Source organism: Schistocerca gregaria, chromosome 8, assembly GCF_023897955.1.
Source record: "Schistocerca gregaria isolate iqSchGreg1 chromosome 8, iqSchGreg1.2, whole genome shotgun sequence".
In the NCBI taxonomy this organism is placed as follows: domain Eukaryota; kingdom Metazoa; phylum Arthropoda; class Insecta; order Orthoptera; family Acrididae; genus Schistocerca; species Schistocerca gregaria.
In genome coordinates this window covers 212707552-212725386 of record NC_064927.1, presented here as the reverse complement: position 1 = coordinate 212725386, position 17835 = coordinate 212707552, and the positions used below count along the sequence as shown (strand labels likewise).

General features: G+C 43.2%; 1 protein-coding gene across 1 annotated transcript in view; it reads left to right on the top strand.

Annotated features, from left to right (window-relative positions):
- LOC126285115 (substance-K receptor-like) overlaps positions 1-17835 on the top strand; it is a 271274-nt gene that overhangs the window by 106722 nt on the left and 146717 nt on the right. The window contains exon 3 of the mRNA XM_049984438.1: positions 17316-17646. Coding sequence (XP_049840395.1) covers positions 17316-17646 — 331 coding nt within the window. The remainder of the gene's footprint in view (positions 1-17315; positions 17647-17835) is intronic.

The window sequence follows — 17835 nt, the reverse complement described above, 5'->3', positions numbered from 1 at the left end:
GAAGCTGAAATCGTTATAGGTACAGAAAGCTGGCTAAAGCCTGAAATAAGTTCTGCAGAAATTTTTACGAAGTCTCAGTTGGTGTTCGGGAAATATAGATTAGGCAGAATTGGTGATGGAGTGTTTGCGTGTGTCAGATGTGGTTCATCTTGTAGTGAAGTCGAAGTAGATACTCCGTGCGAATTGGTATGGGTGGAGGTTTTACTTAACAGCCGAACTAAGTTAATAATTGGCTCCTTCTACCGACCCCCAGACTCCGATGATATAGTTGCTGAACAGTTCAGAGAAAATTTGAGTCTCGTAACAAATAAATACGCCACTCATACTGATATAGTTTGTGGGGACTTCAACCTTCCCTCGATATGTTCGTAAAAATACTTGTTCAAAATCGGTGTTAGACAGAAAACATCTTCCGAGATTGTCCTAAATGCTTTCTCCGAAAATTATTTCGAGCAGTTAGTCCACGAACCCACGCGAATTGTAAATGGTTGCGAAAACACACTTGACCTCTTACCCACAAACAATCCAGAGCTAATAGAGAGCATCATTACTGATACAGGGATTAGTGATCACAAGGTCGTTGTAGCTAAGCTCAATACCGTTTCTTCCAAATCGACCAGAAACAAACGCAATAAAATTTTATTTAAAAAAGCGGATAAAGTGTCACTAGAAGCCTTCCTAAGAGACAACCTCCATTCCTTCCGAACTGACTATGCAAATGTAAACGAGATGTGGCTCATATTCAAAGATATAGTAGCAACAAGAATTGAGAGATTCATACCTCATAAATTGGTAAGAGATGGAACTGATATCCCGTGTACAGAAAACAGGTCCGAACGCTGTTGCAGAGGCAACGGAAAAAGCACGCAAAGTTCAGAAGACCGCGAAATCCCGAAGATCGGCTAAAATTTACAGACGCGCGAAATTTGGCACGGACTTCCATGCGAGATGCCTTTAATAGGTTCCATCAACGAAACATTGTCTTGAAATTTGGTAGAAATTTGGTCGTATGTAAAGTACACAAGCGGCAAGACGCAGTCAATACCTTCGCTTCGCAGTGCCGATGGTACTGTTACCGACGATTGTGCCGCTAAAGCGGAGTTATTGAACGCAGTTTTCCGAAATTCCTTCACCAGGGAAGACGAATGGAATATTCCTGAATTTGAAACACGAACAGCTGATAGCATGAGTTTCTTAGAAGTAGATACGTTAGGGGTAGCGAAGCAACTCCAATCGCATTATACGGGCAAGTCTTCACGTCCAGATTGTATACCGATTAGGTTCCTTTCAGATTACGCTGATAAAATAGCTCCCTAATTAGCAATCATATACAACCGCTCGCTCACCGATAGATCTGTACCTACAGATTGGAAAATTGCGCAGGTCGCACCAGTGTTTAAGAAGGGTAGTAGGAGTAATCCATCTAACTACAGACCTATATCATTGACGTCGGTTTGCAGTAGGGTTTTGGAGCATATACTGTATTCAAACATTATGAATCACCTCGAAGGGAACGATCTATTGATACGTAATCAGCATGGTTTCAGAAAACATCGTTCTTGTGAAACGCAGCTGGCTATCGACAGGGGATCTCAAGTTGATTCCGTATATCTAGATTTCCGGAAAGCTTTTGACACCGTTCCGCACAAGCAATTTCTAATCAAGTTGTGGGCCTATGGGGTATCGTCTCAGTTGTGCTACTGGATTCGTGATTTCCTGTCAGGAAGGTCGCAGTTCGTAGTAATAGACGGCAAATCATCGAGTAAAACTGAAGTGATATCAGGTGTTCTCCAGGGAATCGGCCTGGGACCTCGGCTGTTCCTGATCTATATAAATAACCTTAGTGACAATCTGAGCAGTTCTCTTAGGTTGTTCGCAGATGATGCTCTAATTTACCGTCTAGTAAGGTCATCCGAAGACCAGTACAGGTGCAAAGCGATTTAGAAAAGATTGCTGTATGGTGTGGCAGGTGGCAGTTGACGGTAAATACCGAAAAGTGTGAGGTGATCCACATGAGTTCCAAAAGAAATCCGTTGGAATTCGATTACTCGATAAATAGTAGAATTCTCAAGGCTGTCAATTCAACTAAGTACCTGGGTGTTAAAATTACGAACAATTTCAGTTGGAAACACCACATAGATAACATTGTGGGGAAGGCGAGCCAAAGGTTGCGTTTCATTGGCAGGACACTTAGAAGATACAACAAGTCCACTAAAGAGACAGCTTACACTACACTCGTTCGTCCTCTGTTAGAATATTGCTGCGCGGTGCGGGATCCTTACCAGGTGGGATTGACGGAGGACATCGAAAGGGTGCAAAAAAGGGCAGCTCGTTTTGTATTATCACGTAATAGGGAAGAGAGTGTGGCAGATATGATGCGCGAACTGGGATGGAAGTCATTACAGCAAAGACGTTTTCCGTCGCGGCGAGATCTATTTACGAAATTTCAATCACCAACATTCTCTTCCGAATGCGAAAACACTTTGTTGAGCCCAACCTACATAGGCAGGAATGATCATCAAAATGAAATAAGAGAAATCAGAGCTCGAACAGAAAAGTTTAGGTGTTCGTTTTTCCCGCGCGCCGTTCGGGAGTGGAATGGTAGAGAGATAGTATGATTAACCCTCTGCCAAGCACGTAAATGTGAATTGCAAAGTTGTCATGTAGATGTAGATGTAGATTTGAGAGATGTACATAAAAAAGCTGATGGGAGACTAAGAAGTCAAAGATGCGCAAAATGTAAGTCCATTCTAACGCCTACATTAGATGCTTAATACAGCAGTGGTTATGGTTTTGGTATTCAGCGAACAAGAGTGACAATCGATTGCCACAGTATATATACTATCAGGGCCGCTAAGACCTATATAGATCCGCTATAACTGCTCATGGCATCAAATGCCACTGGTAATACAGTTCATTTCAACGAGGTTCTTCCTATAATTTCTGACATTAGGGAGACGGGTATGATAAAATATGCAAGGAGACAGTAATTCGAGAACTACACAAACCAGCATGCAAAACATACCCTTGTAGATAAGTTGTTATTAAACGTTTGGATCAATTACGGCAAGCAGATCTTGTAGATATGAGGGAATATTCACATGCAAATAATGGTTACAAAAATATTTTAATGATTGTTAATATGTACTCTAAACTTGTATGGGCATTATTGAAAAAAACTGGTGGGAAATGTTGTACACCTGTTTCGGCGATTGCTACAAACGCGCATGAATCAATGCCCTGAGAACATTTAAACTGTTCACAGTGTAGAGTTTTGCAATAGATATTTTAAGACTGTGTTGGAGCGGAATGGAATACACCACTACTTGATATTCACCGACGTAAAGGCAAGTATTGTAGAATGTCTGAACAGAACAGTGATATCTTAAATGTGGATGAGCTTTAAAATTCATGGATCATACAAATGTGTAGATGTCATTCTGCAGATAATTGTACAGTCTAATCGAACCAAACATCACACAGTAGAAGTCAGATCAGTCGATGTTTGTGTTAATAGACTTGTGTATACAATATATAATCGTGCTATAATGGTGGATCTATGCAAATAGAAATTTTATATTTGTAATTTAGGACATTTTTCAAAACAAATGACAGTATTTGAAAAGTCATAACTAAGAGACTAATGTAATGAGATATTTACAGTTTGCAAACTGCAGAGAACAAATCCCAGAATACATATTTTGAAGGACAGTGATGGTACTGAAATTGCAAGATGTCTTTACATGCAAGAACAATATGTGTTCCTCATAGAGAGGGACATAAACCAGAGAGGGCATAGAGCAGTAGTTAAATGGCTTGGATTTCCTGCAAAACAATACCTATGGATTCAAGCCAACGGGTTGTTATGCAACGTGGTGCGTAGACCACAACCACCACAATAGTGTTACATGCATGCCAGGAGATGCGTTAGAGGAGTTGATGGCATACTCGACCAACTACTGGACAAACTGTACAATCCCAGATATAGCTACTGTGAAGCTCGAACAAAGTTCAAAACAGATTGGTACATTAGCTTGATGAGGCATTTATGGGACATGACATTACATACACAGCAAATAAAAACCTCCCTCGACGTCATGTTGCACATCGAATTTTAGACGATAAAGCTAAGGCAAGACAGGATATTTGTGTATGTCAAAAAAATTGAAGGAATTGCATTTTCATGGTAAAATTAACATAGGTTTGGGGTGAGTTTCAACCAAGTTATGAACGCTACGTAGAATTCACTAAAGAAGAAGAAGACGACGACGACGAATAAGAAGAAGACGGCGGTAGGGAGATTAAAATGCTGCATCGTAGCAGCTACGTAAGCAACTAAAAACGCTGCGAAGAAACCTGGATGTCACGTACTATTCACATCCTCCAGGATCACCGAAATACAGAACGAAGATGGATGAAAGAAATTATGTTGCCAAACAGTCAGTCATACTAGGAATGACTTTGCCTCGCCCGCTACAAACAATATGTCCTACGTCAAAGAGAGCTCGTGCTAGCACAAATCCCCTGGTACATTTTGGATGGAGCAGTAGTAGTAGGGGCAGATGTGGACTCTGACCACAATCTATTGGTTACGAACTGCAGATTAAAATTGAAGAAACTGCAAAAAGGTGGGAATATAAGCAGATGGGACATGGATAAACTAAATCAGAGGTTGTGCAGAGTTTCAGGGAGAGCATAAGGGAACAACTGGCAGCAGTGGGGGAAAGAAGTACAGTAGAAGAAGAATGGGTAGCTCTGAGGCATGAAGTAGTGAAGGCAGCAGAGGATCAAGTAGGTAAAAAGACAAGGGCTAGTAGAAAACCTTGGGTAACAGACGAAATATTGAATTTAATTGATGAAAGGAGGAAACATAAAAACGCAGTACATGAAGCAGGCAAAAAGGAATACAAACGTCTCAAAAATGAAGATCGAAAGGAAGTGCAAAACGGATAAGCAGGGATGGCTACAGGACAAATGTAAGGATGTAGAGGCTTATCTCACTAGGGGTAAAATAGATACTGCCCACAGAAAATTAAAGAGACCTTTAGAGAAAAGAGAACCACTTGTATGAATACAAGAGCTCAGATAGAAACCCAGTCCTAACCAAAGAACGGAAAGCAGAAAGGTGGAAGGAGTATATAGAGAGTCTATAGAAGGGCGATGTACTTGAGTACAATATTATAGAAATGGAAGAGAATGTAGATGAAGATAAATGGGAGATATGATACTGCGTGAAGAGTTTGACAGAGCAATGAAATTGCTTTAAAGACGAATGGAAAAACTGGTGGAAGCCGACCTCGGGGAAGATCAGTTTGGATTCCGTAAAAATATTGAAACCGTGAGGCAACACTGACCTTAAGACTTATCTTAGAAGAAAGATTAAGGAAAGGAAAACCTACGTTTCTAGCAATTGTAGACTTAGAGAAAGCTTTTGACAATGTTGACTGGAATACTCTCTTTCAAATTCTGAAGGTGGCAATGGTAAAATACCGGGAGCGAAAGGCTATTTACAATTTGTACAGAAACCAGATGGCAGTTATAAGAGTCGAGGGGCATGAAAGGGAAGCAGTGGTTGGGAAGGGAGTGAGACAGGGTTGTAGCCTCTCCCCGATGTTATTCAATCTGTATATTCAGCAAGCAGTAAAGGAAACAAAAGAAAAATTCTGAGTAGAAATGAAAGTCCATGGAGAAGATAAATAAAACGTTGTGGCCCCAGGAGTAGACAACATTCCATTAGATCTACTGACGGCCTTGGGAGAGCCAGTCCTGACAAAACTCTACCATCTGGTGAGCAAGATGTATGAGACAGGCGAAATACCCTCAGACTCCAAAAAGAATATAATAATTCCAATCCCAAAGAAAGCAGGTGTTGCCAGATGTGAAAATTACCGAAGTATGTTTGATAAGACACGGCTGCAAAATACTAACGCGAATTCTTTACAGACGAATGGAAAAACTAATAGAAGCCGACCTCGAGGAAGATCAGTTTGGATTCCGTAGAAATGTTGAAACACGTGAGACAATACTGACCTTACGACTTATCTTAGAAGAAAGATTAAGGAAAGGCAAACCTACGTTTCTAGCTTTTGACAATGTTGACTAGAATACTCTCTTTCGGAAGGTGGCAGGAGTAAAATACACTAAGCCAAACGCTATTTACAATTTGCACAGAAACCAGATGGCAGTTATAAGAGTCGAGGGACATCAAAGGGAAGCAGTGGTTGGGAAGGGAGTGAAACAGGACTGTAGTCTCTCTTCGATGTTATTCAGTCTCTATATTGAGCAATCAGTGAAGGAATCAAAAAAAAAATCGGAGTAGGTATTAAAATCCATGGATAAGAAATAAAAACTTTGAGGTTCGCCGATGACATTGTAATTCTGCCATAGACAGCAAAGGACGTGGAAGAGCAGCTGAACGGAATGGACAGTGTCTTGAAAGAAGGATATAAGATGAACATCAACAAAAGCAAACCGAGGATAATGGAATGTAGTCGAATTAAGTCGGGTGGTGCTGAGGGAATTAGATTAAAAAATGAGACACTTCAATTAGTCAAGGAGTTTTGCTATTTGGGGAGCAAAATAACTGATGATTTTCGAAGTAGAGAAGATTTCAAATGTTGACTGGCAGTTGCAAGGAAAGCATTTCTGAAGAAGAGAAATTTGTTAACAATGAGTATAGATTTAAGTGTCAGGAAGTCGTTTCTGAAAGTATTTGTATGGAGTGTAACCATGTATGGAAGTGAAACATCGACGATAAATAGTTTGGACAAGAAGACAATAGAAGCTTTCGAAATGTGGTGCTACAGAAGAATGCTGAAGATTAGATGGGTAGATCACATAACCAATGAGGAAGTACTGAATAGGATTGGGGAGAAGAGAAGTTTGTGGCACAACTTGACTAGAATAATGTATCGGTGGGTAGGGCATGTTCTGAGGCATCAAGGAATCACCAATTTGTTATTGGAGGGCAGCGTGGAGGGTAAAAATCGTAGAGGGAGACCAAGCGATGGATACACCAAACAGATACAGAAGGATGTAGGTTGCAGTAGGTACTGGGAGATGAAGAAGATTGCACAGGGTAGAGTAGAATGGAGAGCTGAATCAAACCAGTCTCAGGACTGAAGACCACAACAACAACAACAATGGAGGAAAGGAAGGTTTTGATAGCGTTAGTCTTGTTTCACACTGTTTCCAACTTCTGTCTGACTTTCCACTACAGAGTGAAACATGGTGCGGTTTTGTTACGGCTTGGGCAGCCATGTCAAGGATTTCCATGAGTACCATGAGTAGTTTGCATTATGACATTACTGTCTACGATTAAAGATATGTGACCATTTTGCCTGATCAGGCACATGCTATGGTACTATATTTTTTACGAAATGGTGATTCTCTGTTGCAACATGGCAGGGTCTCTGCTTATAGAGCTTGCATCTTCCCATACTAGTTTTGTGGGTAAAAAGGTGAACTGTTGTAACTCTTCTGGCCACTACAGTCAATAGATCTCAATATTATTGAACCTTTATGGTGTACCTTGGACAGATGCATGTGATTGCTGCGCACCTTCATTATCGTTACTTGGTCTTGCCTCAGTCTTGCAAGAGGACTGGTTGGTACATGGTACAGTCACATCAATGTGCTCATCGCATATGGTCAGTGCCGATGTGCAATAGCAACTCACTGATGGCAGGTCGCAGTACTAGCAGTGGTGAGTATATAAAGCATGTCAGGAGGATGTGGCAAACACTGCAGTTGTTATAATGCAGTGACACTGCCATATATCTAGCTTTCAAATGAGCACTGTTATTGGATTCTGCACCATGGCTGCGTTTGTAAACTGTTTTGATGCCACTGTGGATAAAATATACTGTGCTTGGCGCTATCCAAAACCAGCGCTGCGATTTCCCTAAATCGCTTCAGGCCAATGCCAGAATGGTTCGTTTGAAAGGGCACTGCCGACTTCCTTCTCCATCCTTCCCTAATCCGATGAGACCAATGACCTTGCTGTGTGGTCTCCTCCACCAAAAACACCCCACCCCAAACCAGTCTTTTAGGAGGAGAGACAGCCATTAGCGTGTACTGCATGAATCGTGTGCAACATTGCAACAAGTGTTAGTAGGGTTCAGTCCAGAGATTGGAGCTTTCTGGGAAATGTTTTTGTAGCGTTCCGTCGGTGATCTTATCATTCTGGAAGGCGCTATGGACCTACAACAGAATGCATCTCTCCTTAGGGCAATGTCAACCCCTACATGGAGTTCGTTTTTCTTCTGCACTATACCAGAAAGGACAATACAAGGTGATACACAGCTTACAGTGTACGTGCATCGTTCAAAGAGCACCAGCATGAGTTTACTATACTCTCCTGACTACCAAACGTCCCTGATTAAAAACCATATCGAAATCTTTCGGACCGCCACGATCGGGCTGTTTGTGCCATGGATCCTCAACTGATATATCTAGTGCAGCAGCCTTTCAAGTCAACATTGGATTCACATCCCTGTCAGTACCTTCCAAAAGCTCACTCTCTTCCGGGACATCCACAACACAAGAGGTGGTTATTCAGGCTTTTGATAGGTGGTCACATTAATGTGATTGGAAAATGTATAAGGTTCCCACAAAAATTACACAGTAACGATATTTGTCGAATTCGAGACGACTGAAAGCTGTTTTGAAATGATGGTGATGTGTTTTCTTTCTGCTCTTTCCGTGTTTTTGTTCACTCACTGTATATCTCATACTACAGCTGATCTGCAGGTAGCTTATCAGCAAACGATTATAGTAACAGTTTATGTCAGTAAGGCCAACAGTTTGACAAACATAAACTTTCAGAGGCAATAGCTTGCCGCTACCCTACAAAAATATATATATATATATATATATATATATATATATATATATATATATATATATATATATAGATAAATGATCAGGCAAAGCAGACACTGGTAGAGCAGAAGAAAAGGATAAATATCACTTACTTGAGATCTTATGTTGGAATTACGTTCGAGTCTCCTGACACTGCGTTCTCCAATATTACCTATATACTGTATAAAATTTTATTGTCCACATTCCGCATCTTTCCTGAAGTAGTGAAGCTTTCGGAGGTACTTGCAGCTGTTTTCCCTTGAGTGTCTATTCTCTTTAGTGTGTTACTGGAAGGTCTTGTGGTTCCTGGACCCCTCTCAAGCACATTTCATAAGGAGGGTTTTGATCCGAGGAGTGTCTCTTACAGCATAAATTTAGAAGTGTTGGGCGTGATTACGCATGCCAGAATATTAAGACCTTTATGTTCACTTACCATGCGCGTAGACTCAAAAGCTATCTAGTACATCAGTTCACAGTATTTTTAAACTTAATCATAAGTGATCCTTAATAATGACAATATGAATATTGTTAAGAAGTATAAGTTTTCTTCATACCATTAAGGAAATTAACAGCCGTTTTATAAAGGCAGATGTTAGTAGGAAAACGAAGTAGTTGAAGGTAGCTGATGGAGGTAATATCGCATGCTCATTTATGTCTTCAAAAATTGTATTCTTTCACAAGACGCAAGAAAAAGATTAAGTTTAGATCAACTTCTAACATAGAATCTCACTGATATGGAGGAGAACTGTAAATTTTAATTCAGTGTACATGTACAGGAAAACAGGTGTGGTTAACGTGTTCATTGATAGCAGATATGGTTAATCGGTACAAAAGTGTCGTCATAAACCACAGTCTTGTAGGAATTTTAAGTTGCACGAGGGCATGCTGTAAAATGATGCCTCCGAATTTTTATGTGAAAATCTTAAGTTTCTTTTAGTAAAACAAACGTTACTAACACTCTACACCTTTATTCTTCATGTCCACATATTTATTTCTGAACTCAGCCACCCTGTCGATGAACACATTTAACACAATGACAGAACAATTTGTTGATATCCTTACTGTAAAATTTTTGACTTTCCTGACGAAGTCACAATTTATTCTTTGGTTGGCCTCCTTCAACACTATCGAAGTGAAGTCCTTAAATGTGCTCTTTAAATACTTGAAACGGATGAAAATCGGATGAGGCCGATCCGGAACTGTATGGAGAATGACCGGTGACAGTGAACTCCAGGGGCGGGATTGTTGCAGACGTCGCAGCATTCGTGTGCACTCTGGAATTGTCATGCTGAAGGAGAGGGTGTTGCATGTGCAGACGAATTCTTCGAATCCAAAATCGGTTGCAGCACGCTGTCTCTAAGACACCGACATACACTCCTGGAAATGGAAAAAAGAACACATTGACACCGGTGTGTCAGACCCACCATACTTGCTCCGGACACTGCGAGCGGGCTGTACAAGCAATGATCACACGCACGACACAACAGACACACCAGGAACCGTGGTGTTGGCCGTCGAATGGCGCTAGCTGCGCAGCATTTGTGCACCGCCGCCGTCAGTGACAGCCAGTTTGCCGTGGCATACGGAGCTCCATCGCAGTCTTTAACACTGGTAGCATGACGCGACATGGTGGACGTGAACCGTATGTGCAGTTGACGGACTTTGAGCGAGGGCGTATAGTGGGCATGCGGGAGGCCGGGTGGACGTACCGCCGAATTGCTCAACACGTGGGGCGTGAGGTCTCCACAGTACATCGATGTTGTCGCCAGTGGTCGGCGGAAGGTGCACCGCAGCGACGCACGGATGCACGCCATGACGGTAGGATCTTACGCAGTGCCGTAATCATGCCGCCACTTTCCAGCAAATTAGGGACACTGTTGCTCCTGGGGTATCGGCGAGGACCATTCGCAACCGTCTCCATGAAGCTGGGCTACGGTCCCGCACACCGTTAGGCCGTCTTCCGCTCACACCCCAACATCGTGCAGCCCGCCTCCAGTGGTGTCGCGACAGGCGTGAATGGAGGGACGAATAGAGACGTGTCGTCTTCAGCGATGAGAGTCGCTTCTGCCTTGGTGCCAATGATGGTCGTATGCGTGTTTGGCGCCGTGCAGGTGAGCGCCACAATCAGGACTGCATACGACGGAGGCACACAGGGCCAACACCCGGCATCATGGTGTGGGGAGCCATCTCCTACACTGGCCGTACACCTCTGGTGATCGTCGAGGGGACACTGAATAGTGCACGGTACATCCAAACCGTCTTCGAACCCATCGTTCTACCATTCCTAGACCGGCAAGGGAACTTGCTGTTCCAACAGGACAATGAACGTCCGCATGTATCCCGTGCCACCCAACGTGCTCTAGAAGGTGTAAGTCAACTACCCTGGCCAGCAAGATCTCCGTATCTGTCCCCCATTGGGCATGTTTGGGACTGGATGAAGCGTCGTCTCACGCGGTCTGCACGTCCAGCACGAACGCTGGTCCAACTGAGGCGCCAGGTGGAAATGGCATGGCAAGCCGTTCCACAGGACTACATCCAGCATCTCTACGATCGTCTCCATGGGAGAATAGCAGTCTGCACTGCTGCGAAAGGTGGATATGCACTGTACTAGTGCCGACATTGTGCATGCTCTGTTGCCTGTGTCTATGTTCCGCTGGTTCTGTCAGTGTGATCGTGTGATGTATCTGACCCCAGGAATGTGTCAATAAAGTTTCCCCTTCCTGGGACAATGAATTCACGGTGTCCTTATTTCAATTTCCAGGAGTGTATTTGTCGGCTAAAGGCCCCAATAGTAATTACTCGAAAACAATCGGATCAAACCAAGACAAACGTGGGCCTCAGAATAGTGCCTGGGAAAGGTCGCTCAACTTCGTACCTGATGAGACATTCAGCCAAGAGTTCTATTCACTTAACCGTATGACAACTGAGACTAGTGTCAGTTTAAAAGCAGATCAACACTCCTGCAAAATCTACCTAACGTCTGGTAACCAACACAACGATGGAATAATCTAGGTAAGGCGGAACCAGCGGACAGCACTGCGTCTTCCGAATCTGGGTGTTTAGAACATCCAGAAGCACAAGGAACCACGACGACCAAGGTAGTCCAAAAGAAAGAAACTATCCGAACCGCAATTAAGGAGGCTGACGAATTACATGCTTTACCGGACAGCAGCGGGAAGGTGAGGAAAAGTACACTGCTGCGAAAATACGTTAACCTCCACGGTAGGCAACTGGGACGTTAGTGGCCACTATGCAGAACCTCTGGAGGAACTTCACGAATAAACACAAAGGATTCATTGATTAATAATAAAAAGTGGAGAATGGATATTAAATTTCGCCAACACCAACACGCTTTGCTCTTCGTCTGAGCGATCCTGCGAGCAGTAAAGCACTAGCAACAGGTGTGATCTCAAATTAGTGGAGGTTTCACTACTGGGTTAATGTTCACTGAACTCAAACGTCCTGGTTCCGGTGGACAACGAGGTTGTGTCCCTCGAGACTACAGCCCCTCGATCCGGCAATGCCTGCGTGCCTCCAGTCGTCCCAGCATGTCTTCGTTCTGCTGGACCTCCATCCAGCTCCGTCCCAACCGAACTACGACACACCCGACCCACAAAACACTTGACGTCCTCGCAAAGATTGTACCACTCTACTAGATATCGATAAACGCTGCTGCTGCCACTCATGGACAGACAATGCTAACATACTTAGTGACGATACTAAACACAAGAAGAAAACAAGACGCCACTAGTCCTATTACGCGATGCCAACCTACCAATGGCACCAATGCGAGCTGCACAAGCCTCAATCGTTACATCCACCTTCCGTTTGTTCTGACATACTTCACATCTCTTGGCAGTAATGTTTTCTTTGGCTGTTGACCTGACATAAGTGGTCTGTATGTGGCAATTTCAAATTCAGGAAAATTTCTAAAGATTCAGGTTGTTTTGCTAATATGGCCACTTCCTCAATGGAGTAATGCGCTCACGGCAGATGCCTTACCTGCCCTTTCTGTGTACTGTGAACATCTTCCACTAGGAGATCGTCTACAGAACTGTTTGTTGTCTCATTTCATCTTCGGTGTTCAACATTTTTAATGATATTCGATGCGTGGGGAACGATCAAAATCATGAAGACTTGACACTTTCTGCACTGTTGGAACTGAAGCATTTTTGCGTTGTTCTAAGGCTTTACTGCCATGGATCGTAGTTAAAGAGAAACGAATAACCAGTATACTTCTCTCGATGAAATTTTTAGCCATCTATATGTTGTTGTTGTTGTGATCTTCAGTCCAGAGATTGGTTTGATGCAGATGTCCCTGCAACTCTAATCTGTGTAAGCTTCTTCATCTCCCAGTACCTACCTCAGCCTACATCCTTCTGAATTTGCTTAGTGTATTCATGTCTTGGTCTCCCTCTACGATTTTTACCCTCCACGCTGCCCCCCCCCCCCCCCCCCCCCCAGTGCTAAATTGGCGATCCCGTGATGCCTCAGAATATGTCCTACCAAGCGATCCTTTCTTCTAGTCAAGTTGTGCCACAATCTCCTCTTCTCCCCAATTCTATTCAATACCTCCTCATTAGTTATGTGATCTACCCGTCTAATCTTCAGCATTCTTCTGTAGCAGCACATTTCAAAAGCTTCTATTCTCTTCTTGTCTAAACTATTTATCGTCCATGTATCACTTCCATACATGGCTACGCTCCATACAAATACTTTGAGAAACAACTTCCTGACATTTATATCTATACGCGATGGTAACAAATTTCTCTTCTTCAGAAACGCTTTACTTGCCATTGCCAGTCTACATATTATATCCTTTCTACTTCGACCATCATCAGTTATTTTGCTCCCCAAATAGCAAAACTCCTTTACTACTTTAAACGTCTCATTCCCCAATCTAATTCGATCAGCATCACCCGACTTAATTCGACTACATTCCATTATCTTCTTTTTGCTTTTGTTTGATGTTCATCTTATACCCTCCTTTCAAGACACTGTCCATTTCGTTCAGCTGCTTTTCCAAGTCCTTTGAAAGAGAGTATTCCAGTCAACATTGTCAAAAGCTTTCTCTAAGTCTACAAATGCTAGAAACGTAGGTTTGCCTTTCTTTAATCTTTCTTCTAAGATAAGTCGTAGGGTCAGCATTGTCTCACGTGTTCCAATATTTCTACGGAATCCAAACTGATCTTCCCCGAGGTCGGCTTCTACCAGTTTTTCCATTCGTCTGGAAAGAATTCGCGTTAGTATTTTGCAGCTGTGACTTACTAAACTGATAGTTCGGTAATCTTCACATCTGTCAACATCTAAACATTCATGGTGGTGTCTGTTTGTTCTATATCGTGTCTCGCTACCACTTTCGCGCAACGACGCTCTGAGCGTGTTTCTTAGGGAACTAACTAGTTTGAACCTGGGACCTGTTGCTGGTAAGGAGACGCCAGACCACACATGACATGTAGAATTCAGAAGAGTTCAGTGAGACTAGCGATTATATAACCAAATACTTAATGATCTCAGCGTCAGCTCCACTGCACTCCCTGCAAAAAAATCTTAATACAAACTAAATTTAGTGGAAGGGGTTCAAGGCTTTCCTATTTTAAGTTAGCTGGTAAAATAACGTCGAAAAAGCAGTGAAGTTTACCATTCGAAATTTTATTCTACTCACGAAACATTATTTGTAAATTGCAGTATTGATAAAAGGAAGTGTTTTAATACAGGATGGTAAAAACCAACTGCGTTCAACAAAAATGTGAACGAATATTCCCTGAATGGGTTTCCAAGTTCTGCAATCGATCGAAGGATGACCTATGCCATATCACATCCATAATCTAGGTTTCATTTAAGTTTCACAAAAGAGAAAACTATCAAAATGGTCTACAGTGACCCTCAATTATCTTTAATTACTTATCTAACTTGTCGTAAATTACAGTGGCTGATGTGGCTTCTCAATAACTATATAAAAGAGAAATCATCGAGTTTCAGATCTGTTCTTCAAGTGGCAAATGTGAACACCATGAGTTTTAATTAACGATCGACACTAGTATTACGCAAAAAAGGGGTTAAAAGATGAGACTTCTGCAGTTCTGAGTGTAGCTTTATGCGCTGTTATGCGCATAGCGTGCGTTCATTACCTTGTCGGTGTTCGTCAGGGGGGCGGCGGCCGGCGCAGCAGCCATCCAGCTCGCCGTCTCGGAACTAACTCTTCACCTAACTTCTCCTTACTACAATTTACCGAACTTGTTTTAAAAAAACTATCTGGCTGTGTTTTCATCTGACCAATCTGGGTCTCAATGTTAACTTTAAGCTCCCCCTACAAAAATTCTGTCTATCCAATGAGAAACGTTATACTTTTCGTGGTGGGGCAATGTTTTTAAAGTTTGCACCATAACAAAGACGCGAAAAACTCTCACGCTAAAACCTGCAGCTGGTGTGGTCCTTTTGCGTTATCGTAATATCTATACTTTTCTTCTGGAGGGCTCTATCTTTTAACATGGCTGGGGAGTGGTCCTAATGTAACAGACACGCGAAAAGGCTCACGCTAAAACTTGCGGGTGGTAATGGCCGTATTTGTGTTATCGTGAGATCTATACTGTTTTTCTGGAGGGCTCTATCTTTTAACATGGGCTGGGGGGTGGTCCTTGACGTAACAGAAACGCGAAAAAGTCTCACGCTAAAACGTGCGGGTTGTGTGGCTCTAGTGGTTAGCTGGCGACGTGGGTGTCCAGTAAGTCCCTTATCGTAGGGCCTTCTAGCTTAACACGGCTCTGCTCTCGGCTTCTGTTCTCGTTTCTCCCCTCGGAACTGCGTCGGTCTCTCGGTGGGAAGGTACGACATGTATTTAGGTATTCTTGTGTTAGTCTGTGGTATTCCATTTGCTCACTCGTTACTCGTATTACTTTGGTTAATTTAATGACACGATTTATTCGGAGCTATGAGACATAGTACTAGAGTTGCTTTTCATATCAGGGTTTTCATGGAAGGTGCTGGATTTCCCTGACATCTTACAAACACCTGCTTTCTTTGGGATTCAAATTATTATATTCTTCTTGAAGTCCCGGGGTATTTCATCTGTCTCATACATCTTGCTCACCAGATGGTAGAGTTTTGTCAGGATTGGCTCTCCCAAGGCTGTCAGTAGTTCTAATGGAATGTTGTCTACGCCCTGGGCGTTGTTTCGATTTAGGTCTTTCAGTGCTCTTTCAAACTCTTCACGCAGTATCATATTTCCCATTTCAGCTTCATCTACATCCTCTTCCATTTCCATAATATTGTCCTCAATGTCTCTATGTGGCAATTTCAAATCGAGGAAAATTACTAAAGTTTCAGGTTGTTTTGCTAATATGGGCGCTTCCTCTTTGTAGTAATGCACTCACAGCAGACGGATTACCTGTCATTTCTGTGTACTGCGAACATATTCCACTAGAATATCCTGTATAGAACTGTTCGTTGTCTCGTCTAATCTTCGATGTTCAACATTTTTAATGACATTCCGTGCAGGGAAACGACCAAATTCTTAAAGACCAGTCACTTTCTTCTCTCTTGAAGCTGAAGGCTTTTTGCGCTGTTCGAAGGCTTTACTGACATGGATCGCATAACCAGTATATTCCTCTCGATAAATTTTTGACCCATCTACCGGTATATAGACAGGGTGATTCAGCTAGCCTTTGCATTGGGTTATATATAGTTCAGAACTCTTTCAGGCACCATATGCAAGATTTCGTTAATTTCTCACTCATTATGTGCTATTAATTCCATAGAAATAGTGTACATGAAGTTTTGTAGGAAATTTAATGTTGTTAAATTTTGTACTTGGATACTGTTCCGTTGCCGATCGGTGTGGCCATGCGATTCTAGGCGCTTAAGTCCGGAACCGCACGACCGCTACGGTCGCTGGTTTGAATCCTGCCTTGGGCATGGGTGTGTGTGATGTCCTTAGGTTCGTTTGGTTTAAGTACTAGGGGCCTAATGACCTCAGATGTTAAGTCCCATAGTGCTCAGAGCCATTTTACTATTCCGTTGAGTTGTTCAAGAAAAAAAACATTTGAAGATCATATTTGTACGTTTTTCTTCACTAACTCTAATACTGCGGGCTATAGGGAAAACGTGTCCCACAGAAAACGTAAATTTCCTAGTGAAATGTCCTGTTCCATTTTCTATAGCACTAAATTTCTGTACATATCGACCGAGAGAAAATAAAAATGTCTCTGAAGGCATCGTGGGTTGCATAAATCCCAGCGGTAGGGGCAGCTGAATCACCCTGTATAAGCAGGACCACATCAACGTGGTGAATCCACACATGTGCCTGTAAACAAGAGGTAGTTATGTAATTCTGTTTTTTACACGTGATCAAAAGTAAAACTATAGTTGCCTACGCAGTACAGAGATCCCAGGTACTAGACAATGGGAAGTGTGGAGAGCGCGGTGTGGAAAGCGTCGGTGCGGCTGTGTTGCAGCGGGAGGCCGTCCAAGGTGCTGGCGCGGCTGGTGGTGGGCGCCATCTGGGCGGCGGGCGCGCTTCTGGCGGCGCCCATGGCGGCGGCGCTGGGCGTCTCGCTGCTGCGGGTGCACGGCGCCGCGGCGCCCGTGCCCTTCTGCCACAACGTGCGCCTGTCCGAGCGCGCCATGCTCGCCTACCGCCTGCTGCTGGTGGCGCTGCAGTACGCGACGCCCCTCTGCGTCATCACCGCCGTGTACGCGCGCATGGCGCTCCGGCTGTGGGGGCAGCGCGCGCCCGGCAACGCGCAGGACACCAGGGACGCCGCGCTCGTCAGGAACAAGAAGAAGGTACCGTAGCTGCTGCTGCTGCGGCGTCTCTCTCAACGAAGGGCGCATCCGATACTACCACTAGGGTCACTCCAAAACAAACGCACACTATTTCTGTTAAAATACACTTTTCATTCTCCACGTGTGTATTACAGTGTGTAGATACATCCTTCCCGCTTGTTTTCAAACTTAGTTCAACCTGCTCCCGTC